This window comes from Anopheles cruzii, chromosome 3 (genome assembly GCF_943734635.1).
Source record: "Anopheles cruzii chromosome 3, idAnoCruzAS_RS32_06, whole genome shotgun sequence".
Taxonomy (NCBI): domain Eukaryota; kingdom Metazoa; phylum Arthropoda; class Insecta; order Diptera; family Culicidae; genus Anopheles; species Anopheles cruzii.
In genome coordinates this window covers 976,959-1,003,359 of record NC_069145.1, presented here as the reverse complement: position 1 = coordinate 1,003,359, position 26,401 = coordinate 976,959, and the positions used below count along the sequence as shown (strand labels likewise).

The 26,401-nt window shown below is 51.3% G+C and overlaps 4 protein-coding genes across 4 annotated transcripts; 2 read left to right on the top strand and 2 right to left on the bottom strand.

Moving 5' to 3' along the window:
* Positions 1–3,038: 3,038 nt before the first annotated feature.
* LOC128274531 (leucokinins-like) lies at positions 3,039–4,084 on the bottom strand. The gene is made up of 2 exons (XM_053012758.1): positions 3,898–4,084; positions 3,039–3,505 (listed from the first exon to the last, which is right to left on the bottom strand). Exons 1-2 carry the CDS (start codon positions 4,082–4,084, stop codon positions 3,090–3,092), a joined length of 603 nt encoding a protein of 200 aa, XP_052868718.1. The 3' UTR covers positions 3,039–3,089.
* Positions 4,085–5,005: 921 nt separating this feature from the next.
* Positions 5,006–6,235, top strand: LOC128274524 (COMM domain-containing protein 4-like). The gene is made up of 3 exons (XM_053012751.1): positions 5,006–5,014; positions 5,576–5,716; positions 5,774–6,235. Exons 1-3 carry the CDS (start codon positions 5,006–5,008, stop codon positions 6,233–6,235), a joined length of 612 nt encoding a protein of 203 aa, XP_052868711.1.
* A 240-nt stretch (positions 6,236–6,475) lies between these two features.
* On the top strand, positions 6,476–10,237 carry LOC128274513 (arginine/serine-rich coiled-coil protein 2). Its single transcript, XM_053012738.1, has 5 exons — positions 6,476–6,544; positions 7,124–7,300; positions 8,238–8,504; positions 8,568–8,851; positions 8,909–10,237. Exons 1-5 carry the CDS (start codon positions 6,482–6,484, stop codon positions 10,137–10,139), a joined length of 2,022 nt encoding a protein of 673 aa, XP_052868698.1. The 5' UTR covers positions 6,476–6,481; the 3' UTR covers positions 10,140–10,237.
* A 930-nt stretch (positions 10,238–11,167) lies between these two features.
* On the bottom strand, positions 11,168–25,265 carry LOC128271501 (ubiquitin carboxyl-terminal hydrolase 32). The gene is made up of 11 exons (XM_053009062.1): positions 25,208–25,265; positions 22,260–22,494; positions 17,475–20,248; positions 17,089–17,406; positions 16,333–16,700; positions 13,073–13,713; positions 12,808–12,983; positions 12,475–12,731; positions 12,226–12,411; positions 11,510–12,157; positions 11,168–11,443 (listed from the first exon to the last, which is right to left on the bottom strand). The coding sequence occupies exons 1-11, from the start codon at positions 25,263–25,265 to the stop codon at positions 11,171–11,173; spliced, it is 5,934 nt and encodes a 1,977-aa protein (XP_052865022.1). The 3' UTR covers positions 11,168–11,170.
* Between the last annotated feature and the right edge of the window lie 1,136 nt (positions 25,266–26,401).

Genomic DNA, 26,401 nt, shown 5'->3' with positions numbered 1-26,401 from the left:
ACAACCACCATTCACCGAGTGGCAGCCAATTCAAGTCGTCTACATGCCCTAGGAATGCCCCAACCGACAGATTGAGGAATTAATTAACGATTTTCTGTTGATTTTTACATTTTGTTCGATGGGCCAGTCTTTTTCCCAGTTGGGGGCTTACAGCGAGCGTCCCAGCAAATTCCATAAATTTAATTACATCTGCGGAATGTTCTACTTTCACTCTCTCGCGACCGGGAGAGTAATATGAGTCAGTGTAAATAACATATTTTTACTGTGCATCTGATTGATGGGAAACAGAGTCCAACCAACGGAGGGGACATGAATAAAAAATTGCATCCTTTATTTGTGTGTCTGTACACATTCATTCGGAAAGCCTGGCTTAAGTTTTATTTGGCTGGCTTTTTTACCATTTTCAGCCGACAGAAAAAAACGCATCAATCCATTAGCACCGTATGGATCGGTCAAGTGGATCCGGAGAGTTCATAAATTAGATTCGTGTCACCGAAAACCCTGTCAGCTCCCAAAGACACCACAAACACACAATTTGTTGGCTTGATTTGCTGATAATCCTTTCCGAACCTTCCGTTGAATGACTCCCGCCCCCGGGAGAGCGATTACGGATGTAGATCGATGTTTTCCGTCACGACGAATTGGGCTATTGGGCAGCGATTTCGGAAATGTAGCTACTCATTTTTCAAACCCCTCATTTTTTATGACCACCGAAGCGACGGGAGCCAGCCGTTTACTGTTTTGAACCCACTCTGGGGGTGACCATTCTCTTTGAAAGAGCCAATTTGTAGAGGCGCGTAAACTACGCTTACATTCACAACTTCAAAGCTGATGGAAGCTTACTTTCATTTTTGGTTTTAACGATTTGTTTGAACATATTTTACAGGTTCCTGGGCGAATCCTAATCAAATCTGAACTTGAGCTTAGAGTCCAACGGATCGCGATCGGTGCGATCTAACATTTACTTTATCGCATGCCTTGAGATCAAATCTAGACCAGAGTGAATGGCGTCCACGGCCACAGGAGCTCGGACAGCGAGCTTCCCTCGGACCCTTGCTCGGACGGACCCTTTTGCGTGGCACATTCCAACGATTCAGTCCAATTTCGGATCTATCGGAACACTTCCTTCACCGAGAACAGTCGACAGCCTTGGACCGGACAGACTCGAGACTTTGTATTCGAGACTTTGAAACCCTTCCCCTAAGGATGACACTGATGTGTGGCACAAGGTCAGACCACAACGGGGCAGACCACGTCGAAGTGAATCACTGAAAAGTGTTACGGTTACGCAAGCTTGCGCACGTTCTCGATTCATCAATGGGCCACGAACGTGGATGATGAAACCCTTCAAAAGCAGCGGTGTACTTGGCCCACTAGAAATGGCATCGGTGGCGATCGGGCCCATTAAAGACCACCTGATGATCGGATCGTGAATCGATGTACCTTTCTGGCTCGAATTTCGCCACGTGTAATGCTTTGTCACTTTAAAGAACGTTTGTTTCCAAAATGTCGCCAGTCCCCACGCTCAAGCCGCTTCACCAACTTATAAGGTGGCGAAAATATTACACCTCGTGGTTGGTTCTACAGAGCCCTTAAGCCCCCTTCATAAGTCAGCGCCCGAGAGGCACTAAACCACCGTCGCACCGTTTGCCAAACCACGAACCTGTTCCCTTGATTCGATCGGATCCCTCGTTCTCGTGCATTGTTGACCTGATATCATTGGCAGGAGAAAGTTTTCAGAACCCGATCATTGAATTACAACACATACCTGTAGCCCCGTAGAGTGTCCCCGAGCGAAAGGACCAGGGTTGGTTTGCGGTCGGAGGGAGCAACGCGAAACTTGCCGCGAAACTTTCGCAAACAGCTTCATATTCGTCACAAATCAACTCCCAAGAAGGTGTCCCGTGTAATCCAATGCCCCTTAACGCGCGACATGCCCGAGAAGGCAAGAAGGAGAATCGTTCGTACTTTGTATGCACGATGCGTCGCAGGATTCACTTGCGGTGCACTGTCTTGGCAAGAACAAGTTTGCCATACTTTTACACCACCATTTACAATCCCATAAAGAAGCGCCATGCTTCTTCTCGTTCCTTCCTACTAATTTAAACAGCCCTCCTGCAGTTCTCAGCGTGTGTCCTGACTCGAAGGTTTAAAACAATGTCTCCCATTCGATAACCCCGGGTTACAATTGCCGCACGTGTTTGCACCGATTTTGAATTTCATTTAAAGACACCCTGTGAAAGCTTACCATCGAGAACGAATGAGAAAGCTTTGCGTGGGAAAGCTCATTTTGCAAGAAACGTTCCATTTCGAGAAAAGGCGTTCAGGCCGTTTTTCGCTCTCAAGGGTTAGTGAAATATTTCATTATACTTAATTCATAATGCTGCTCTTTTATGACTTGATAATAAATGAACAGCTAGGACAACAATGCGAGTAATTACTAAAATTATTATTAATTATTAAAATATCCAAATTTTCTATTTTTTGTAACTCTTTTCTTTGTAGAAAGAGCCACTATTCATATTTTTTTTTTTTTTCAATATTTTCCCGATGCGGGAACCATCCTGTTTCTCCCCCTCACCAGGGGCCTGTATGGCAGGGCAGGGGGCAGGAGCGCGATGCATCATCGCCCTTTATTTAGTATTTACATAGCACATATTTACATATAGGACTATGCTACATTACATTACGCACATACACAAGCCGCGGATATAAGCGTATAAACATTCTCAGCTCCGCTACGAGGAGCTGTCAGTCCGTCGCGATCCGCTCTTGCTCTTCACAGCCGGTTGATAGGAACAAACGGTACCGGTGGTAAACATTCCGTCGTACAAAGTTGCAGAGTATTTCTATTGTAGTTTTTCGGCTATTTTAAAACATAGTTCGCCACACACAAAAATGGTGAGTCCCAAAACTCGAACAAAGAACGCGTAAAACGTTTATTCAAATACTCCCCGGCTGCTCTGCTGAACGACTAGTGAGAGTGAAAGTTTATTATGAACAGCTTACTGTGAGATTAATCATAACGACACTACGGAACATGCACTGACCGGAGGGGAAACACTAGCTTATCTGATGGCCACCGCAGATCAAGCCATAACGGCCACGGCCAGATCGCTGCGTTTGCCACCCCACGAGTGGAACGGATTTCGGATCACCACCTTCGGTTGCTTGTGGGCCCTCGGTACCGCTGTGCGTTTACCGCCCCACGGGTAGAACACCTGGCCGGCGTTTCGTTTGCCGCCCCACGAGTGAAACTTTTGCTTCGACACGTACTTTGGCCAGTCGCGCTTCTCCGGAAACGTGTTGCCGGTGCCACCACCGTCGTCGTCCGCATCGGTTTCACTCCTGTAGCAGTTGGCTTCGATGTAGTTGTCGATCGCAGCAACCAGCTGCTGGTCGTCTAGGCGATCGCGCAGGCAGCGGTAGAAGTGTTTGGCGCTTTTGCTACACCATTCTCCGTCAACCGGAAGCTTCATCGTTTCAGCCCATGGTGTGTTGGATCCTGTTGGAAAACAACAGATGTTCGTTCGTTTGATGCAGTTCGATATAAAAATGGCTCAAATGCGCTCTCAGATGGTTTCCGATTTTAATTGCACTTATTTTACATCACATATTGGTAGAACTTTGCACGAGGTGCCAGCGACATGATTGCGTTAGCTCTGTGCTAACGTACCCCGCTGGCACACCTTTCCCGCGTTTGCAGATAAAAAAAAGCAATCACCCTAAAGTACGGACCGTTGTCAACAAACGGCGAAACACGACACCAGGAAAGAAGGATGTATAGGAAACGAAAGCGCTCCAAGTAACTGAAGTAAATAAACCAAAAGGAAAACCACTTCGAAAATCAAATCAAACAGTCCACTGGTTTCCGGTCAAAGTCGCGCCGTCACTTACTCTTTTCGTCCCCCGCGGTCGTCTCCCTGGTCCCGGCATCGTCCGGCGGCGTTGGGCTACGTTCTGACACGTCCGACCGCACGGTGCTAGGGCCCCCGGGCCCATCACTGTTGTGGCGGCTGTCGTCCTCCTCGTCGTCGTCGTACGAAGAGCATGCGTCATCGAAGCGAACAAATGTGTCCACCATGTACTTCCGGTAGCGATTGAGCAGTAACTCCGGTGGCGTCGAAGAGGCACGGAAAGCAATGGCTGCCGCGGCCGCCGCGGGGTAGTATCGTGATCGGGCCAGCGTTAACTTTGTAATCGGAATCGAATTGCTTTCATCCTGGCGCCAAACAGCTCCATCGAACCCGTCGTTGGCTGCTCGGTACCACGCTCGGGGGTCGCGTTCCGGTCGGCCACACCGGCACCCTCGAGGCCCGCCAGTCAGCACGAATGCTGCGGCTGCCAGCAGCAAACAAAACATGGCCATCGCGTGGTGGCCGTTACAACTAAACTTGCACTGTTTTTTTGACTTTCCGACCCACTTCCGTTCTGTCCCGGAACACGTTGGACACACACAAACACGCGCAATAACTTAATCAGCCACCAATCGCGTAGCGCTGGTCACAGCGCGGACACATACTGCCGACCCGACTGTCGACGGCTATCGGTCACGGTCAATCACGAACTGGCGCACCTGTTGATGGTAGAGTGTCCTTTTTATAGTTTGGGTCCGTTGCGCCACCGCCAGCCGAACAACCGCGAGCCGAATACCGAATCAGCGAGTCTCGCGAGGGCGCCGGCACCATACAGAGCCGTGGGGGGGTTGTTGAAGGATCCTCTTGATTGCTGACAATTACAAAAGATTGAAGTATTTCCCTTTTGCCTTTCAAATTATCGACAAGGGGGCCGCGGTTGTGGCACCGGGACTGGGACTTGATTTAAGATTTACACCATTATCAACACCTTCACGCGCTTGGGCCATTGTCCCGTTTCCTAGGGACTCGCCCGACCACCCGTGGGAGGGTGGAATTGGCAGCATGGGAATTAGGCGGCAGCGGCAAGATGTTCGCGCACCGTCCTCCGCACTGAAGCAATCAAAGCAATGTTCAACCGAGCGGAATCGATGGGGCGGGTGCGTGCTGTTGAGTCGGAATTTCAAACAGTGGCACCGTGACCGCGAGAGAGAGATGGCGGGCACATCCAACGGTCAAACGGTGCCCGAATGCAAAATCTCTTTCTCATCCCACATCCGACCACCGACCTGGTCCCCTTTGGGGAACGAGATTCGTTTTAAAATTATCATTCCGGCTGCCGGCAACACGAACCTTGGTTACAGGTTGCCCATTCCGGCCCGTGTCAGCGACCATTTCGTGACGAAGTCAGGCACTATCTCATTGCCAGGATCGCCGCCAGTAAAAGTTTCGATATAAGTTTTGTCATTTGCGAAGCGACCCCATTCCGGAGCAATTGCCCGATCCGCCTCTTCACCTGTGGTAGCCCCGTACTTCATAAGAGGCAACAGAGGTTGATACGGCCCGGAAGCAGCAGTCGGCAATTAAATGGTCCATTTCGTTTAATGAAGTCGTCGCAAACTTTAAAACAAAACATCCACCAAATGGTGCGCCATCCATCGTAACGAGCGCCACCAGTTGCTTACCCCGTTTGCGTTTGGTTAATGTGTTTTCTTTTGTAGAAATTCCGTTTCTGCGGTGACGGAGACTGTCCGGATTGGGTGCTGGCCGAAATACACGCCAATCTGGCCCAGCTCACCACGGACCAGCTTAACGAGCTCGGGGAACACACCGCAAAATCGATCCTCGGAGCGAATCTTTCCGTAAGTTTTCGGGGGGCATCGTTTGTTATGGGTCTACAGGTTGCCCATTACTTCTAGGAAAGCGATCTGAACCAAATCTACCCGAAGGGGTCGTTGGACGCACCGAAGGGAGCGATCGCCTGCCTGCGCTTCCTGCTGACCAGTGCCGCCCGGTACGACACGGACGTGAGCGTTTTCGGTACGGAACTGCAGCAGCTGGGGCTGCCTAAGGAGCATGCGGCCACCATGTGCCGGCTGTTGGCGCAATATGTGCAGAAAATACGGTCCGTTTTGAGGGACAACAGTTTGCGCATCAACCAGCTGGAGAGCTTCGAGTGTAACATTCCGAAAAACACGATCGACTGCATTCAGCTGAAGCTGGGCATACAGAACGAGATTGTCGATGGATTGCCAAAACAGACGAGCCACACCGTGAATCTCAACCGAAACGACGCCCTGCTGTTGCTCAACGAACTGAAAGCGGTTCGTGACACGATGGAGAACTACAATTTCGACAAAAAATATACCGAACAGAAGTAGTGTGTGTGTTTTAAATAAATCAGTTTACTGAATTAAATTCAAATTTGCCCAACGGCACGACTTGCACCGACACAACCGCCGCCGCCAGTCGGCACAACAAACGTCACTCTGCGGCCGTCATACCTTCCTGCAGTTGAAAGTTGTAGCTTTTTCACACAAGCTGTCAAAGCCTGCTCCGATCAGTTCGGCGGAGCTGTAAAAAAGTGTGTGCCATCGGTTCGCGCTGCGGAAGCACCAAATTTCAAGATGGACTCCCTGCTGCGTAACTATGCGGACTCGGATCAATCGCAGGAAATGGAGACCAAGCGGGTAATTTTCGTTCAACTATTCCGATCCGTTTGGTGTCTACCGCTACCGGGCGGTGTGTGTTTGTGCACGCGCGCTCCCCTACCGCAGGAGAGCTGCCCTCTGCGAGTAGGGCTTCCCATCCTCGGTTCAATCCTCGGATTTGGGTTTGCCGAATAACTTCCCTAAATGGCAACAATGGCTGCAAAAGAACTTTATTTATTCTGCCCAGTGTGCCCTGGCCAGTGCGCCAACGGAATCCGAAGTTTCCAAAGGGCCGCTGCTGGGCCTTCTTTGATAACAGCGTTCAGCGCGTTTTCGACCAAAAAGTTACAAAGTGTGCGGTGCCACAAAAAATAATAAATCCTGTGCCTACTTGTCATGGGGCAAATAATCCAAGCAACGCGCATACGATTTGGACTAAACACAAGGTCACACGGTGTGACAGGGCCTACTGAAACAAACTATACTTTTCTCATCCGTCCGCCGTACCGTGTCAGTCGCGTCATTTTTTTTCGCGTCCTCCAGCTAATAAACCAGATTTAATAATACAATTCGCCTATCTTGCCTGTATATGTCCTGAATAGTTGACCCTTCCCATAGGAACAGACCGCGTCACCGACCGGTTCATCGTCCTCGGAATCGTCGCCCAGCGAACGGAAACCACCGGTGCACCGCAAGCCGCCGCACCGCCCCGATGAAGGTCACAGCAAGCGCAAAAAGGATGAAACTCCACCACCAGCCAAACGGACGACGAAACCGCGGAAGGTGCCCAAAAAGGTAAATATTAGCCCGATCGTCCCATTCTCGCTCTTTCTCTCTCTGTCTCTCTCTTCGGCTCTATCCTATCTATTGTTTGTGTGTGTGCGCCGAGTGTTTCGTTTCAATTTTGTCGTCCGTTGTTCACCCATTGCGCGATACGCCCCGACCGACCGACCGACCATAGCTCGGACACTTGAGGCGGAACAAAAAGCTCTGAGATATCCGCTTTTCTTGCCGATCTTCTGCCGATCTTCTTTCACCACCAACCATCATATACCTCTTTACGATCATATATACTTTGTTTTTGAACGAAAACAATAAAAGCCCCCCCAAAACAAATGTTTACTGCCAATAATCCTGACGCCTGATTATGTTGTTGTCCAAAGAACACCACCAATCATATAGCCTTTAAAAATGCATATGCCACAAAAGGCCCCAAGAAAAAAAGAAAACTGTCTCCCCCCTAAAAAACAAAAAACGCCCCAATAAATGGACCGATCAACACCGCGCGCCGGCCGATCAGATTCAGCCCACTGGACACTGGACGGAGCACGCGTGTTCCAACAAGTTCTGCCTGCCACCAAGTGGTTCCAATTATCCAGTGCCCAAGATGCATGTTCTGGACAGAGTGTACCGGTTTGCGGGACACAGATTGCTAAGAACCCTAACGACCCACCGTACGATCGTGTTTCGCTCGTGGGTAAGCCGTTTTGGCGTAAGTATTATCAAAACCTATATGAAAAGGTATCAAACATGCATCACAACATCATTTACCACACACCATCTTCTTGCCGCCAGCCCGAACGCATTCGTCCGTCCTGTCGAATGCAAAAGGCAGCCTCAAATCTACCCCCCCTAAAACCGAACATTACGGCAACGGCCACAGGCTCTCTAGGCTCGTCCTCTTTACCAGCAACACGAACGTCCCGGTCTGTGCTCTGTTTGTCTTCCGTAGAAATCTTCCTCCTCCTCGTCATCGGAGCAAGAGCAGCAGCGCGGTTCGAGCGACAGTTCTTCGTCCTCGTCCGATTCAGACTCGGCGGGTGGCTCAAAGTCTAGATCCCGCAGTCCCGCGGTGAAGGCCAGTCGCAACGGAGCGAACGCTAGAAACCGACCGACAAACAGTAGCGACAAAGCTGGCAAAGCCAGCCGCAAGTCACGGACGCCACCACCAAATCAAAGCCGCCGAGAGACTGCTGGCGATGGTGGCCACCGAAATAAGGTTCGTTCCAAGGGGTATTTGACTGCGGGGCGAGTTTTCAATACCTTTCTTCTCTTTGTCCAGAGCCCAGCGAAGACACAGCATGACCGGAAACGAGTGTCACCTCCGCCGAAAGGCGGACAGTCGGACAGTCGTCGGCGCGATCGCAGCAAGTCCCGCGAACGCGATCGTAAATCGACCCGTGATCAGCGAGATCAGCGAGATCGTGAACGGAATAGAAATCGCGAACGAGAGCGTGATCGTGAGAGGGAACGCGATCGCAATCGCGGGGATAAGGATCGATCCCGCCAGCGCCACGACGAGCGCGATCGGGACCACCGGAACCGTCGTGATTCTGCAAACCGCGGGTAAGCCAGTGCGATCCTACCGGTTTCAAGGGGTTCATATTTTACGGTGCTTTTCAGCAAATGGAATAATCGTGCGGAGGGCCGCGGAAAAGATAGTCGCAGTTACGATCGCAAGCAGGACGATCGCCGAGACCGGCGTAGCAGTGACCACGACAAGGATCGACGCCGAAGTCGCCGTTCGAATTCCCGTGATTCACGCAACACCCGTCGGCGCCCGTCACCGCCGGATGAGCGAGGCTCGCGAGGATCTCGCAGCCGTAGCTCACGATCGCGCTCACGATCTCACTCACCGCCGCCGTCGGTGGGTCGCACTCCGGTTCTGCCGGTGCCAACCAAAGGTGCCGGTTTACTGCCGACACCTCCAACCCGGTTCTTCAACGATCCGATGCTACCAAAACCACCGACCTCGTCGTTACTCCCGACCCCGCCCGTACCGCAAGCCCTGCTTGCAGCGGCCAGTGCCAGCTCGACGGTCGGCATCCCGGCCCTCATGAGCATCCCTACGAATCCGCCCATGTTAAGCTCGCTGATTCCGCCGGCCGTTGTGGCCGTTAAGCTGAATCTCCCCCCCGGCGAAACGAATCCGGTGCTGCCGCCACTACCGCTCGTCGTCAGCCCACTCGAAGCGGCCGCCAACAATGCGGCGGCCACTAGCGCGGCCCTACTGTCACGTACCGCGCTGCTTCGCAACACCGCCAAAGCGGCCCAGCTCGAGAAGATGGGTATCGATGTGCTGCAGCAGAGCCAAAAAGCGGTGGACAATGTGCCACTGCCGTCGTACTACAATCCGGGCGTCGTGAACCCGGTCCGGTACGCCGATCAGGTGCAGAAACGGAAGCTGCTGTGGAGTCACAAGACGAACGAAAGCAAGGAAGTTTCGTCCAACATCAGCAAGTGGGAACAGGCCAAGTTTGCGCAGGACACGGACGGGAAGGTTGCGTCCAAGTTCCTGCGCCTGATGGGTGTGAAGGAGCCAAAGGCGGGCGAAGAAGGTGCCGGTGGCTCACCCTACGCGGGATCTCAATCGGTGCACGGTACTGCTGCTGCTGCGACCGTTGTTGACGCTAGCGGCCACGCTCCTGCGGCTGCTGCTGCCAGTGGTGGTAACCACAGCGGTGCCGGTAGCGGAAGCCACGCGATCGCGGGCAAACCACCGACCGGTGATAGTATTAAAAAGCAGGAGGAACTGTTCTCCACCATGGAACAACAGTACGAGGTGGCCCGGCAGGTCACGCACACGATGCGAGGCGTCGGGCTCGGATTCAGCTCGCAGGCACGTCAATTTTAAACGCCATCCACACGCGCGTTGTTGTTCTGAATTAGAGTTAGCGCGGAACAATGCAACCATTAACAGAGTTACTTCAAAGAGTGTCACAGTGTGTGTGCTAGAGGTCACAGGAACTAGGATGAACCGGAAATATAATAAAACACGAAATAAGTCTCCCCCAGAGTCGTCGTCCGCCGATGGACGACCCAACATTAAACACATTTCTTTCATTGGCCCCCCGAAAAGGGTCTCGTTTTCGTTTCTGTTGGAACTGTGTTCGGCGGTCTTTATTCCCCACGTGTGTCCTTAACCTCTAGAGCGTGTGTTCGCACAATAACGTTCGCATCCTTGCAGGCAGGGGCCGTCGTCGCAAAGCCTCGCAAAAGTGGCCCGCAGCAGGATTCGGACCAATAACAATAGAAAAAGGCTCCTTCGATCGAATTTTAATACCAACTAACAAACATAACGGGAACGGGCGTAGAAAATAACTCCTAAACGACGTGTACAGAGTGTAACAAGGAACGGCTTTGTTTTGTCTCCCCGATCACGCAGTAACAAAAAAGAAAACAATGGAACTACGGCGTGGAGGAACTACGGCCTGCTGCGGATAGTCTGCTTTTATAATATCAATCATTTTTGACACGCGATTTTCACGTAGCCGTTTTCATCAACGCAGGCTCTGGGCGCGCGCTGCGACGGGAATGTATAAGTTCTGCGCCTACTCTTCACCGCTCGTAGTACTTCCTCTGGCGGTGACAATCACAGTAGGCCAGCGCTCAAAGTAGACGATGCTCGACGTTGCAGTGTTCTTCTCTGTTTCTGCAAATTACTCGTAACAAATAATATAAATAACATGTGAAAGAGTATGCAAAGGTAGAATGACAACACAAGAGTGTGCTTTCCAAAATCGATCCATCATGGCGCGGAGGCCAAGCATGAGAGAGTTAAGATTTTAGCTTCCGTTTGCTCAGATTGCACTATCCTATCAATGTCACTAGCACTCTACTGTGGGCGATACAAAAATGGCATTATTCTCGTTGTTCGGCCGTCGCTCACATCAGTGAGCACATCTTTTTTAGGTCATTATCACTGTCGTCCGTATCGAGTAGGTTCTCACTCGGCAGCTGCCGACCGTCCACCTTCGGCAGAAAGGGACCGTAGTCTAGATCGCGCCGCTCGTAGAACAGCAGATAGGCCGTGCTCGGATCAATCTTTGGTCGCGTCGGTATCTCGCGGCACGAGCTATCGTTGTAGCAGTACCAGGAACCGTTAGGATTTGCGGCATAGGAAATGTAGTGACCACCGTTCAGCATCCCCGAGTGACACTGGAAAAACGGAAGGGAAAACCGTAAATAGGGAGGCTCTGCATCCGGCGGCGTCTGATCACATACCACCGCGGCGTAAAGCTGGTACTTCAGCTCGAACGGATCGGCGTCCGGTTTCAGGGGGTGCTGGTGGAAATCGGTCAGCTCGTCATCGATGACGGGTGTTTTAGTGAGACTGGTCGAGATGAGCCGCTGCCGTCGGGTCGAATCGCTACTGTGTACCGATGCGGCCGATCTGGAACGCACGTTGCCACCCGTTGCCCTAGCGCCACCGCCGGCACAATCCATCACATCTTCCCCTGCCCGGACGGTGGTGGTCCGAGGGGGATCGGTTTCGTTGCTGCTGCCGTGCCGCACACTGGCCACATGCTGTGTTCCGGCGATGGCCGGCACGATACTAATACTGCTCCGTTGGTCATCATCTTTGGAACCGCCGCCATCGATACACAACGACGACATCGAGACCTCATCACTGGCTTCATCGATCATGGACATTTCGCGATCGAACTCGACAAACTCTTCATGACAATCCCGATTCCGGCCATCGCCCCGCTGCAGCACACCCTCCAGCAGATCCCGATGGCGCAGTATGGTTTCCTGGGGCACCGACGCCAGGTACGGGGTCGGATCGAACCCTTCGTACGGGAAGTTCACAACCTTTTGCGATTTGACCCACTTCCCGTTGACGTAATTGAACCGCTTCAGGTGCACAATCTGAAGCAAGGAGGAGCAGCGGAATTAGTTATATGATCGCGATCGCACGGTCGCCATGTGATACGCACCAGAATGGGAGGTAGTTTCCAGATCTGTAGCTTTTTGGTGGCCGGCTTTTTCTGCTTGCAGTGCGAACAGTGGTACCACTGTTCCAGCTTCTCCTCCGAGGTGAACGCCCGCAAACAGTGATCGAGATCGACCGGTTCCGTTTGTTGCCGGCGACAGACGGCCACCGATTCATGTTCCGTCCAGAGCTGCGTGAAAACAAGAGGTCATTAGTCGCTGATTCCCATTCGGTGGCCGATGCACCGGCTTACCCGCTCCCGTGTGCTTTGATAGCGTAGGTGAAGCGCCGTCGGATCCCAATCGATCGCGATCTGGATTGATCGGGCATTGATCGAGCTCTGTAGCGATGACAGTGGTGTCGATGGCGCCGCCGCCGCCGCCGATGACTGTTGCGGAGGAGGACCGGTGCCATCCAACGACGAGCTGCCGGATGAGTTGGTGGCATACACCTTCCGCCGGAATGTTGGCGTCTGTTCCCGTGACGATAAGTTTGGCGTTGAACTGTTGCCTACGGTCGAGAGGAAACGCGGTGAGGAATGAAAATAGGACCCTTCTCCGGCGTCGTCATCACGCTTCTTGCTTACTTGCAACACCCGGAGGAACGAATCCGGAGCATATCAGACCCTGCAGCAGCGGTTCATCGTTGCACGGGATCTCGCAGCCACGGCAAAAGCGTGACCAGGGGCAGAGGGCACACATGCGGCCACCGCTCGCTACAGCGCGTAACGTAAAGGGGAAATCGTACCCCAGGCTATCATCACTGATTGAGAACCGAGAGAGAAAGAGAGAGAGGGAGAGATAGGCCATTAATAGGTCATTAGTGTGTTTATCACTCCAAAGGTGACTCACCAGTCCGTGGCGTGGTTCGACTGGTCCGGTGGTGTCGGGGGCAGCGGGCTCAACAAACGGGCCACCTGTAGCCACACGGAACAGTAGAGCTCCTTGTTGGTGACCCCTTCGTAGCAGGGAATCAGCAGCGGGACCCCAAACAGGCCCGGTTTCGATTTGTGGTGCGACAAAAAGTACGTATCCTGGCGGCTTAGCTTCCGATGCACCGCAATCAGATAGTTGGCCTTCGGGTGGTGCGACCCGCCCGGCAGCAGAGGTGGCCGTTTGCTAATTGCACTTAGGCTTATCGTGTCCGGATGATGCTGCAGCGAGTCCCCTTCGCCCATCATCATGTACAGGTTGTTATCGCAATCGGCACAGGGCTCGTAGGGCTGATGGTGGTGATGGTGGCGGTGGTGGTCATAGCCATTGGCGCTGTGCCACCCATTGTCGACGCTGTTGGCCAACAAATTGGCGCTCGATATCGTCTTTGATCGATCTCTCGCGGATGGTTGTTGGCTCTGTTGTTGATTGTTGATAAAGTTGTTTGCGTTGTTGTAGCCATTGTAACCATTGTTGGCGTACGCGGTGGTCAGCTCACTGTACTGTCCACCGCCGTAGATAAAGGTGCTCTCCGGACTGGCGCTCACTTCGGCGATGTGCTGCAAGAAAGAAGGTAAGCGCGGGGTAAGCGCACATGGCCGGAGACACACCGGAGAGCGCGCCCGAATGGTGTTCCCTATACTGATTTACCCTCTCTCTCTAGAGCTCAACTCATTATCTTTGCGTTTGCGGAACAAAGCCCCTTATCTTGTTTTGGCCAATGGGCCAAAAAAGATGGTCAATCTGAGGTGAGTCACGCAGGTCGTATGCCCCCTGAAATGTCTTTGGCGCTAGGAATGGTTTCGATTAAACTACGGGAAACTCTATGCTCTATGTTATCCTAGGCCACTTTTGCGCTACTTTTCAACTTCCGAAGATCATTCAGATTTGAGAACTAGCAGATAAGAAACCAAGCCATTGGAGCGTTCAAATAAATGAGGGAAAAGCTAAACAACTTGCTAATGGTTAATAATACCCTCGCCGGTGTGAAGGTTTAAATTGTCCGGTTGATGTTTCTATTAACTTAATAATATGTTAAAAAAGGAAGCAATCATTTGAAGAAAAGACGGTCAAAGCGCAACGTTTGCCTGAGGCAGAAACGGTCGGATCCGTCGTTAACGAGACGTTCATAGCGTGACCAGAGCCTGCTTAGAACGAAACGCGCTTACGTCGCGAAGAGGGAAAAAAGGAGTTGGGCTTGGAAATTTGAAAGGTATGTGGCGACATAGTAGACATCGACCTGAGATTTGAGTCGTTGATGAATAAACGAGAGCATTCACAAACCAACCTTCCGCGAGTACAGACGCTCATTCCAATAGTGATTCCTGTATCCCCTATAGTAAGTATAGTCCCTATATGTAAATATGTGCTATGTAAATACTAAATAAAGGGCGATGATGCATCGCGCTCCTGCCCCCTGCCCTGCCATACAGGCCCCTGGTAAGGGGGAGAAACAGGATGGTTCTCGCATCGGGAAAATATTAAAAAAAAAAAAAAAAAAATAGTGATTCCGGTATCCACAAAGGTACTTATAACACATCGTTCAATAAGTCCCGAGACTAGCGTAGAGATGGCACTAATAATGCCATTTATATACCAAAGTTCGGAAGTACCAACCTTCAGATAAGATGTGTCAAAATTTGATGTAATTCGAAACATAACCAAGAAAGCTATCCAAGTAGTTAAAGTGACGCTACCTTTGCAATCGTGAAAAAATGGACCAAAGCGAGTTTCGGGTGTTGATAAAACATTGTTTTCTAATTGGAAAAACACTGTTCAAGCTCAGTAATGGCTTGAAAAACGTTATCCGGACTCTACTCCTTCGAAACCAACCATTTGTCGGTGGTATGCTGACTTCAAACGCGGTCGTGCTGATACGGAAATGATGCGGAACGTTCGGGTCGGCCAAATGAGGCAGTAACTCCCGACAACACTAAGCAAGTATTGAAAATCGAGATGCGAGACCGCAAAATGAAAGTGCACGAGATAGCTAAGATGGTGAACATCTCAACTGGTAGTGCATTTACTATTTTGCACCATAAATTGGCCATGAAAAAGGTTTTTTGTCAAATGGATGCTGCGTTTGCTCACAATGGAACAAAAGCCACCATGGCACAATTCAATAAAAACGATGACCCAATTCAACGAATTAGGCTTCCAACTGCTTCCTCATCCTCCGTACTCGTCGGATCTGGCCCCCAGCGACTACTGGCTCTTTGCGGATCTCAAGAAGATGCTTCAGGGAAAAAGATTTGGCTGGAATGAGGAGGTGATCGCTGCTACTGAGGCTCATTTAGAGTCAAAACACAAATCGTTCTACAAACATGGCATTGAAAAGTTAGAAAAGCGTTGGAATGATTGTATTACACTTGAAGGAGATTATGTTGATGAATTCTAGAATTTTCTGTCAGCCAGAAAGGTTCAGAATCAACTGTAACTGTCTTTGCGAAGACCAGTGCAAATATCGGCGGAATAAAGGCGATTCCTCCGGTGAAGGAAGAAATTGGAGGATCGCCGTTAGAGGATTTTTCCAGCCAAGCCAAGAACAAATTTTTCATTTCGAATCGTTTCCCAAACATCGTCCTAAAACAAGATGCTCTGTGCGTGGTGAATACGAATCGCAACGGACAACAAATGGTTAATTGAAACTTTCTATTGATGGAAACAGGACCAAAATGGCCCCAAAGACACGGAGAAGTCAGATTGCAGCTTGACAACGCACCGAAAAGGAAGGAATCCACAATTTATCCGAGAGACGGGCGAAACATCAAGCATCAAACCGGACAATTTCAACGGACCGGACACCTGGAGTGCCACAAATCGGCACGGCACTAGCCATTTACTAGGGAAGTAATTAAAAATTTGCTACAGTTTGCTATTTGTGTTATCAAAGTTAGTCGAATTAGACGAATTAACGAATTATTAAATTGATTAAACGATCGTTTCACATCCGTCTTTGGGGATCGGTATTATCGGGCGTTCCAAACAAAGCTGATTTTCTTTGTCTCGTCTAAGGAGAGGACCGCGCATAGCTTAAAGGGTGATAAAATTGGAAGCGTTCTATCGAGGCTATCTACTTAAGAACTAACCTACGTAAGATGCGAATTAAGATGGAGTTACTCAAAGGGGGGCGCGTGATAGTGGGTGAAAATAAAGAAAACTTATATACACAACCATACCTTGAAGCACAACATATTCGGGGGCATGCAGAGTGTGTTGCCAAAGCACCGGCTTACCTTCGACGTGGCCGAGGTCCTCCGGTTAGCCAGCGTCGCTGCGTTGCCCGTGCCACCGCCAGCAGCGGTGCCACCGTTGGCCAGCGCCCCGGCGCCGGCACCGCTTTCGGGGCGTCCGGCCGCCGGGCAAGCACCACCACCACCGGTCACCACCATCGGTTTCGGGCGCCCGGTGATGGCGACCGTATCATCGGTAATGCCCGTCGAAGATGACGACGAGGACGAGGACGACGAGGACGACACCGAGGAGTGCGTGGTGTTGATCGAGCTGGTCGTTAGCTGATGCGGGTCTAATGGCGGTAGTAGAAGAGCTGCGTTGCAGTGTATTGCGATTTTTTGCGGTCGGTTTTGCAGACATTACGACGATGTCATGGCATGGCAATGAGCGAATGTAACGGATGGTAGATGGTTAGCGGAAGAGAGAGATGAAATGATGTGGTTGAAAACAACGGCAGATCGTTTGGTGATGTGACAGAAGTAGTTCGTGTGTAATGAAAAGGCCGGAAATGAGTAGACAAGTAAAACGGGAACAGAGTGCGCGCGTGTACGCATGAGAAGGAAACAGAAAGTAAAACGAAAATAGAAAAAAACAAACAACACAATTAATGACGGAACGAAAGCAAACACAAAAGCCGATCGACACCGCAAAACCGCGACACACGATCACGATCACGCAAAATTGGCCACACTGCGGCTTACCTTGGTTCCGCTGTATGTCCTTGAGGCCCTTCTCGATGTTAATGCCCAGCTCGGAGCCGGCACGGGACCGCAGCACACCGGAGTCCACCTTCGGGAGCTCGTACACGTACAGCTCGCAGGCGGTGCTCGCCTTGATCCGGTGCTCATTCGGCAGTATGAAGCGGATCTGCGAATTGGACAGCTCGCAGATCAGCATCTGCTCGGGCTCGAGGCCACCGGCGCACAGTTCACTCAGCTGCTTCTTGAGGTCCCAGTACTTCATCTCCGAGTTCAGTCGCAACCCGTACTTCACGGGAACCGATCCGTCCAGCAGCATCACTGAGGCGAAAAATATAGCCTAAGTGAAAAAACAGGGCCCCCACGTGGGCGCGTGGCCACCGACTTACCGAGAACCTCGCAGTAGGTGTAGTTCTCCACCGGGAGCGGCAGGCTGAGCAAACTGAACGGATCAAACCGCACCGAATCGCGGCCACAACCCTGGCAGGTAACTTTCGATTTAAGCTGCCCGTAGAACAGATCGACGATGACGCTCTGGTTGCGCGCGTGGTGCTGGTTCCAGGCTTCGGCCGCCACGATCACGTCCGACCGACCGTCCGAGTCCTTCAGCTCGCTGTACGGTTTCTCCATCACGCGGTTCAAATCTTCGTGCAGCGAGTCCAGCAGCCAATCGAGCAGTTCCTGCGAATCGTGCTGGCCACCACCCGAGAACTGAGGCGCATGTTTCGTCACGCAGAACCGCAGTTTGAGCGGAGCGATCGAGCGCGTCGAGGCCGTCCAAACGTCGCGCAACAGTTCCGCGTACCGCACCACCAGCTGGCCCTTGGTGCCCATCTTGTTGGCCGTGTTCAGCTCGTACAGGTGCATCCGCTTGATGAAGTACTGCGTGAGGGGTTGCGTATTGAACAGGACCTGGAGTGCGGCATTCATAAAGCACGTGTTCCCGAGGTTATGCAATCCGGTCGCACCCGGTGGATGCTGGGATTGGATCGAGGACACCGTTCCCCGTCGCTCCATGCTGCTGTTACCGGCGCCGGGTCCCCCCGGTGAGCCACCCTGCTGGGTGAGGGCCAGCGAGCCCAGCTCTTCCGGCCACGTCAGGTCCTTGTTGCGTATTTCGAGCAGCACCTGATCGCTGTCGGCAATCGAAAGCTCAGACAGTGTCAACTGATCCTCCTCCAGTAGGTACGGGAACTCGCTAATACCGGTGGGGGTCGGTACCAGATGCCACAGGCGAATGTCCTCCACTCGTAGCTTCAACCGCTGGCATAGGAACTCTCCAACCTGCTTCACGGTCGCCAACCGACTGAAGGCGGCCGTGTACGCGAGATACTTCTTCGGCGGCTGCAGGACGGCCGACGAAACGGACGTTGAGTAGCTGCCCGTCGTCAGCGCTCCGTACCCACCGGACATGCTGGCCCAGGCGCTGCTTCCACCCGCTCCCTGGTGCTGCTGCTGACCTGCCGCCGCCGTCTGACTTTGATGGCGCAGGATGCGCAAATTCAGCGGATACAGCTCCAACTCGACCTCGCCGCCGCCGCCGCCGGGTTGAATGACTTGCCGTGGCAGTGGCAGCGGCCCACCGTACCACTGTGCCAACGCCTTCCACAGTGAATCCGGAACGAGCTCAAAGTCGCGATGTTGCACGAGCGTCGCGTCCCGCTTCAATCGGCCACCTTCGCCGGTGAGCGTTGGAATTTGCTTAAAAATGTGCGGCGCTATCAGGCCACTGTTGTCGATCGTCCCCGGTGCACTCCCGGCGTGCCTGCCATACGATATACCGCTGCTTCCGGACCCCAAACTCGACGAATCACCGCCAGTTCCTCCGCCAACCCCTAGCAGATCGCCCATACTTTCCGTGGAATTGGACGTAAAGCTTTCATCACAGATCATGGCCTCATCGACGGCCCCATTCGCGATCACCGGACCGCCGCCGCTTGCGCCGCGCTGCTGACTGGCGTATCCGGTTCCGGTGCTCTTGCAGTGCACACAACTGGAAGCAGCTCCCGGTCCGGATGCCGCCGCCGCCGTGTACTGCGACCAATGCTGCCACCAGTCCGAGGACACCAGATACCAAAACTGGCCCACCCTGTAGCCCCGCCGAACTTCTCGCGCCAGCCAACCCCGCACAATGTCGCCCTCCAGGTGCCGGCACTGGGGTCGCAATCCGAGCACGATGTGACACACCTCGAACAGCAGATCCAGGAACGGTTGCACCAGATTCACGGCGCTACTTTCGATGCTCCAGATTAGGAAATCCTCCTGACTGAACTTAAACTCCGGCACCGGGTGGAGCGTCGATTCACCTCCGCCACCTTCCGGTCCTTCGCGCGTCCTTCGGTACAGGTCGGCGAGTACTTTTTCGGCAGTAAAGCTGCGGTATCCGTTCGCATTGGCCTCCCGGCCCACCGATAGCAGTATGTCCACCATCTGGCGTATCTCGGCCAGGTTTAGCACACCGTCCCGGTCGATGTCGAACACTTTGAAGCAAAACTTGCTCCGCTCTACGCTCGGGCCACGGCAGGCGGCACTTACGCCACAGCACAGCTCCTTGAAGTCGATATGCCCGTCGTGGTTCTCGTCGAACGCCAGAAATGACCCCCCGAGGGCGGACCGGGGCACGGGTGGGCTGACGAGCGGTCCGAGGGATTCCAAATCGAGCTGGCCGGTGATGGCCGCCCCTTTCAGGAGCCAGAATACTTTCTCCAGATCGCCAATGTCCTGCTCCTCGAGGTGCGTCACACCGGCCAGACTTTGGTAGAATGTTGGCGTCTCCAGCTCCGAGCTTAGATTTACGCACGCATCCAGCAGCAACCACTTGGACAGGGCCGTCGCCCCGCGGTGCATCTGGATCCAGGATTTGAACTGCTCGAAGCCGACCCGGTCGCTTTGGCCAAACAGTGCCACCTGCGTTCGGTTCCATTGCGACAACTGACTGCCGGTGCCGCTGGTGCCGGTGCTGATCTGCTGCTGGTAGTTGTTCCTATTCACTACCAATTGACTATTGTTATTGCTTACGGTACTACTACTACTACAGTTGGTATGGTTGCTGCTACCGCCGTTGGCATTACTTTGGTAGGTTGTTTCGATTTGTATGGCATTTTGGAACTCCTGCTTCAGTATGTGCGTGCCAGATTCGTGACAGTACAGTGTCCAGAGAAATCTACAAATGTAGGACAAAAATAACCATTAATAAGAAATAGGCGATTACCCAATATTTTTCGATTGGGCAAAGTTCTGGCGTGTTGGCGGGGTTCATGTATTTGGGCACCACTTGGACGTTGTTTGCGGCATACCACTGCTTGGGCTTTTTTCCATAATTACAAGATGCTAAATCCAGCCAAAACAGAAAAGAACTCTTGTACTGTTTTAGGAAAGGCAACAGACGTTTATCTGAACACTCTCGGACATAAATTTCCTGGTTGATGGTCCCAATCGCGATGTAAATGCCACTTTTTAAACCACAGGAACAGATAACCTGCATACGGGATATTTCTTTGCGAATTTCGACAGCTTTATGTTCTTGCAAATCTCTCCTACATTTTCTCTTTCAGTTGCCGTATAGTACTCCTGTCCAGGAAGCTGTTTAAGGTTTGCCTTGGCGTAGGTTTCATCATCCTGTTAACATCTCTGTGTACAGTTTCCGCGATCGTTTTCTGGCCAACATGTTTTGCTTGTCGTCATAATTTGGAGTCACTACTTTCTTGTAGATTGCCAGAACAGCTCGTTTAATAGTACGATGCACGGTTGTAGACGACACTTCCAGCTTGCTTGCGACATTTCGGACGGATAGTTTGGGATTCCGCTTGAAACAACTGATCACTCGTTTCGTAATCCGTAGTCGTAGTCCAGTCTCCTGGTTCCAAATTCCACCTGATCCAGTCTTTCTGACTATCGTCAAACGTTCTCCGAACCCTTTCAATACATTGGTGACCATTGATTTGGCCACATTCAATAATTTCGCTAACTTGGCGTGCGAGTAGTTCGGATTTTCGCGCTGATGGTAAAAGATCTTGAAATGATGCTCCTCTTGTTTCGACGCCACTTCCACAAAGGAAGGGCAAATGTCAAAATCGAATAATATGTATAATACTACACAAAAACATCTTTAAAATGAGAGGTGTATAGGATTTTTTGATGCATTATGAAAAATAATGCGTCAATTTGAAGTTGACCAATTTTGGACCGAGACACCCATTAATAAGGAATAGGTTTTTCAAGACAAAATTCACACATCGTGCGCGTCGTGCGTTCTATGGCTGCTAGATGATTCCAGGTGACGAAGAGTAACGCAACCTCCTGTCAGAAGTTTGAAGTTTGCTTTGAACTCCGAACGTTTCGAAAGAGAAACGAACTTATACATTTAAACACCCCTGTCGAGCCTCTTCGCTGAAGACAACCAATTAGCGGAAGCACTTTGAAGGCACGATCCATTTTCAAACCCTTTTTGCCATCATACGCGGTGCTGCTGTTTACCGACAAATTGGTTTGGCCTTTCCGCTCTGTTAGGGGCCCACTAAACCGGTGCCCTCCGATTTTTACCACCGTCACCACCGTCTTCTTGTGAAGGGTTAGGGGTTTCGGTGTAGATTTATGCCCCAATACAAAATTGGGTTCGCAAAATGTAGGTGAACAATAGTGGGTTAAAGCGTACCGACATCACGTTTCGCCAATAAAATGAAAGCAAAAGGTAGAGATAAAACAAAGTGCAAGTAATTCTGACGACGGCCGTTATTGCATATAATCACACACTGCGCCCGTGTTATCTACACGCTCCAAAGACACGGTTTCGATATCGTGTGCGCCGTTTTGATGATACCAAATATCGCGAAAGCGTTTAACGCGAAACACAAAACATTGTCCAAACAAGCAAACCATTACTGGAGAGATCGCGGCCTATCCGTCGTCGAGCAGAGAGTCGTCCTCGACAAATGCCTCGAATAAAACTATTTCTATCTCCGGCAATCAAACAAACTCTGCCCAGTGGACCGCGTCGCCCGAAAGCCAAAGACAGATACACCACGGAACGTCTCGAAAGCAAACAGCCTTTCGCACACGCGCTGCTCGGCCTGGGGGTGGCGGTGATAATAGATAAGAGAACCCCCCCTCGATCGAAACGACAACACAAGGCGGTCATCAGGTTCCTCCCGCCCACTGCTGCGGATAACACTTACTTTATTTTCTCGTCCTGTGTCCCTTTCGTGAGGAGCACCAGGCCGCACAGCAGTTCCTTGAAGGCGATACCCTTGGCCGAGCCACCGCAAGCCGAGTACAGCTTATCGGCCACCAGCGGCGGTACACCGTCGCCAAGCACGTCCTGCACGAAGGCGCTTTTGCTCAGCACCGATCCGCTCGTGCCGGCCGATCGTTTGAATGCATCTTTGATTCGCCTCAACTCCAAATCCGTCACTGGAAAATACAATAAAAACGATATGTTACTGTTATGATGGAATGTAGAATAAATTCAGGTTTTGTAGGTAACCGTTTAGCAACGAAAGGGACGAAACAGAGTTCTTGTTTGTCGCACTGAAATGAAATTGACCCACATTAGAACTTGACTCCTGCGCCAGGCACACTCTCTGCGCCACGGGGGGCGTTGATAGTTTTATCAACATTAATTTATGGCCCCCCAAGTGAATTACAGACACACCCAACTAGAAAAAGCGGCCATTTCAAATATGTAACCTCGCGGTTATGCTCCCTCCGGCCGGCCTTCACCGGCAACAACCACACCGTTGCCCGCGGTGCGCGGTAACGGTTACTTGGTTCGTGATCTACGTCATTCATAGTTTGCTATGAAAAAAGTAACTTCGTTCGCGAATAGAACGATTATAGGAGCCTGCTGCGACGTTCATACTTATTGCTGTCAATATTCCAAACGATGAACAAAATATTCTTTATAACGTTTTTCACGTCCTTTTGCGATGCGATTCGGATTAATCGGAAATGACGTTTGCAACAAGCGCTATAAACGCAGCTTGCTCTGCTGCTGTGAGCACTGGTCCGCAGTGATTGGTTCTACTCCATTACCTCGATACCGCAACGTGCACAGTGTGCGCGGCGCCTCCTATGTTCAACCAGTCGCGCATTTCAATGTCAACCGGTCCCTACCGGCGATCCGTTCGGGAGCAGCAACGGAACCTAACATTAGCCGGCCCCCACTCTGGTGGGGGGCGATCTTAGCTTACCGTTTTTACGGCTAGAATATGTTTGCTCCGGCCATCCGCGGTGCACCGTGTAGCTCTATTTCCACCGCCTGTATGTGCTCCGCCTGGGGCTGTGTTTGCAGCTGCCCCCCTTTTCTTTCTGCATACGCGGGGTCCGCTATCTCTTGACCATGCTCTCCGGATTCCGGAGATAAGTATCGTGTGCGTGTGTTGTTTAAACGTTGTTTTATCTTCAACGTCGTTGAACGTCGTAAGATGTTCTTTCCGCCGTGGGGAAGTATCAAACATTCCTGCGGTCAAATTTGAGACTGAGATCACTGTTACGCGGGATTAAAGTGCGTGAAGTACATTTTGTCACGTACGGGGCAGATTGTGGGCAGTACAACCGTTTCAATAAGACTAAATAGAGGCAATTATGCAAAAAGTTCACTCCCCGCTAGGTACCATCATCATAGCAGCCACCTTTTTCGCGAGTGAGTTGTGCGCAAAGTCTACATTTTGTCAGCAGGACGTTAAATATTTATCTTTTGATTAGCGCCAAATTGTGTGTCCATCTGTCCAAAATCCGTTAAATCACCACCAGGAGACAAAAGACGAAACACATCTTGTGTTTCACGTTGGGCTTCGGCCCGGGACTATATTTTCTTCATAATTTTTCCGCAGCACTCGGAAGCAGTCACATAACATGAAGCCCCACAAAGATATGTAACGGTATGTCAAATGTGGCAACACAAGAAACGGACACAAGGGGCACCCATGCTGAATCGTTATCGACGAAAAATTAGATCAAGAAGTAAGAAAAAACCATTCTCCAAGGTCAATTTCCATTGTACCGGAGGGCGCGATTCGAACCGATTATTAGATAAGATGGCGCGCGAATGGCCCTCACACACAGTAATACTCTCTCACGATAATGCGAGCATCCACACAATCTTTCCCTTTCATTTCATGGTCCCGCCGGACGGGACAATTCAACCTCAACAGTCTGCCTTCAACATTTCTTATCTCTCATTCAGCACCAATTCGGGCTGGCGACATCATGCGCCGCTTACCGCCAAACATTTCCATGCAAATAGCGAAAAGTGCCAATCCTTAACAAGCTTTGCTAATCGCCAACGTGTGTCGTGTGCGGATTAAGCCATGGCAGATATCCCATTAGCAAAATAGGTCCTTCGACCTAACAAATCACCGCGATTGATCCATGTTTGACAACACGAAAAGATGGATGATTTAAATTCGAACGATGCGAAGCTTCTGCTACCAAAAAAGACCCTCCTCTCAAGCTGCGTGAACAGCTTCTCGCCATGTTCATCAAAGTAACCTTTTTTCCAAGACACATAATTTCTAATCTAATCTCTCCAAGACGGAATGGGCGCACAGAGTCCGGTGGTGGTAATTTCTGGGACCATTGAACATCTATAGCGAAGCCTGGAAATTGGTTCCGGCCAACCCGCATATTGGAACAACTCACGCAACCTACTCACGGCCACGTTCTTAGGGATTTTTCATTGTTCTTATGATCGTCAGATTCCAGCAGCTTCGCGAGGTTTCCGTATAGTTGCATCTAAGTTGCCCTTGCCTCGCCGCCGCAAAAAATACCCAGCCTAGAACATAGAGTACACACACAGACACACACTCCGCTAGCCCCAGGAACTTTACATTCAATTGCACAGTGAATGGCAAATACTGACTGCCCGTGCAACAAAAAAACAAATGATGCAAAGTGAATGTCGTAATAAAGAGATGAGATGCAGTAACGAGACGTAGATGATGTGCGCGGGCACTTATACACACATACACACACACCGTTCCGTGATGTTCGTTAATTAACTTTCATCAACGGCCACAGGCCTCCCGTTGGTCGTTCGTCGTCGCGGCAGGTAATGATGAACGTTTAAGATTCGCGCGAACCGACAAAACGCCACATCCTTTCTTGAGTGCATCCGACGGCTTACCTCGTTTGACGGCGTCTTCGTAGCAAATGCAGCATGGCTTCGAATCCTTGGCTCCCATGATGGGGCTGTAGTTTTGCGTCTTGCTAATCTCTCTCGGGCAACTGCGACGGTTTCCAGGCGAAGTTGCACTCACGGTAACACTAGTGCGCCCCACACTTGGGGATAGTAGTTGGCCATGAGCTTAGCTTCCGATCACAAAGCAAAGCTTCGCTGATGATAATGACGGATTACAAGAATGTTCTTTTCTTGGAACAGCTCTGATGGTTCTACACAGGAACACAGGCCTTGCATCGCCTACTGTTTAAATCGCGGCATATTTCCGACATTGTTCCGAACTACCGTTTTGTCTAAGCTACAGACGAGAACGCGGCGCGTCACGATTTCATTCCATCGCCACTTTCTTCGCTACTTCCCCCCGCCCGTTTTGCTGCTTTTTATTAGAGCAAAACAACGCACGGACCCAGGACCCTCGGGGGGGGGGCTGGTCAGGAAATTCAACAACATTCGCTACACAAAACAACAATCTGTGTTCGCTCGCTCCACACGCACTCGCTGGCGAAATCAGGTGATTACGGACTACGCACACACCCCGCAGCTGTCAACTGCCCACCAACACCAACACCACCACCACCACTACCGACACCTGCTTTCACACACTCTCGCTCGCTCTCGCTCTTTCGGCGCCCCGTCTCCTTCGCTCCCGCGCTATCTTCTGCGGATTTGCGCACTTTAGCTTTTCACTTCAGCTCTGTTTGATTTTTCGCGTAACGCACTTTTTCCGCGGCCTAATCCACTCCGACTCGGTGGCCAGCGGTGGCCAGGGGTTTACCCGGTTTGGAGCGAAAACGACAAACAATAACACCGCAGTTTCGCACCCGTCGCCCACCGATGCCATCAATCCGAGGAACCCAATCGCTAGATAGAGTGATTAGTCACAGGTTACACCAAATGGCCACTGGCTCGCGCGAGTCGCGAGTGTTTTGCCGTTGATTTTCCCCATCGAACAGCACCACTGAAAGATAAAGAGGGGTGTCTAAGACGGTGGAGACAAAGCCAATGCGACACTCCGGATTTCGATCGGAGCAAAGATTGGGGGACACTCGGGGAACGTCGCTCCAGAGCCTGCTTTAATCGCACCCCGCCACGCTTACACGCATTATTAGAGTGGAACGGGGGGAACCGCTAATTGCACAC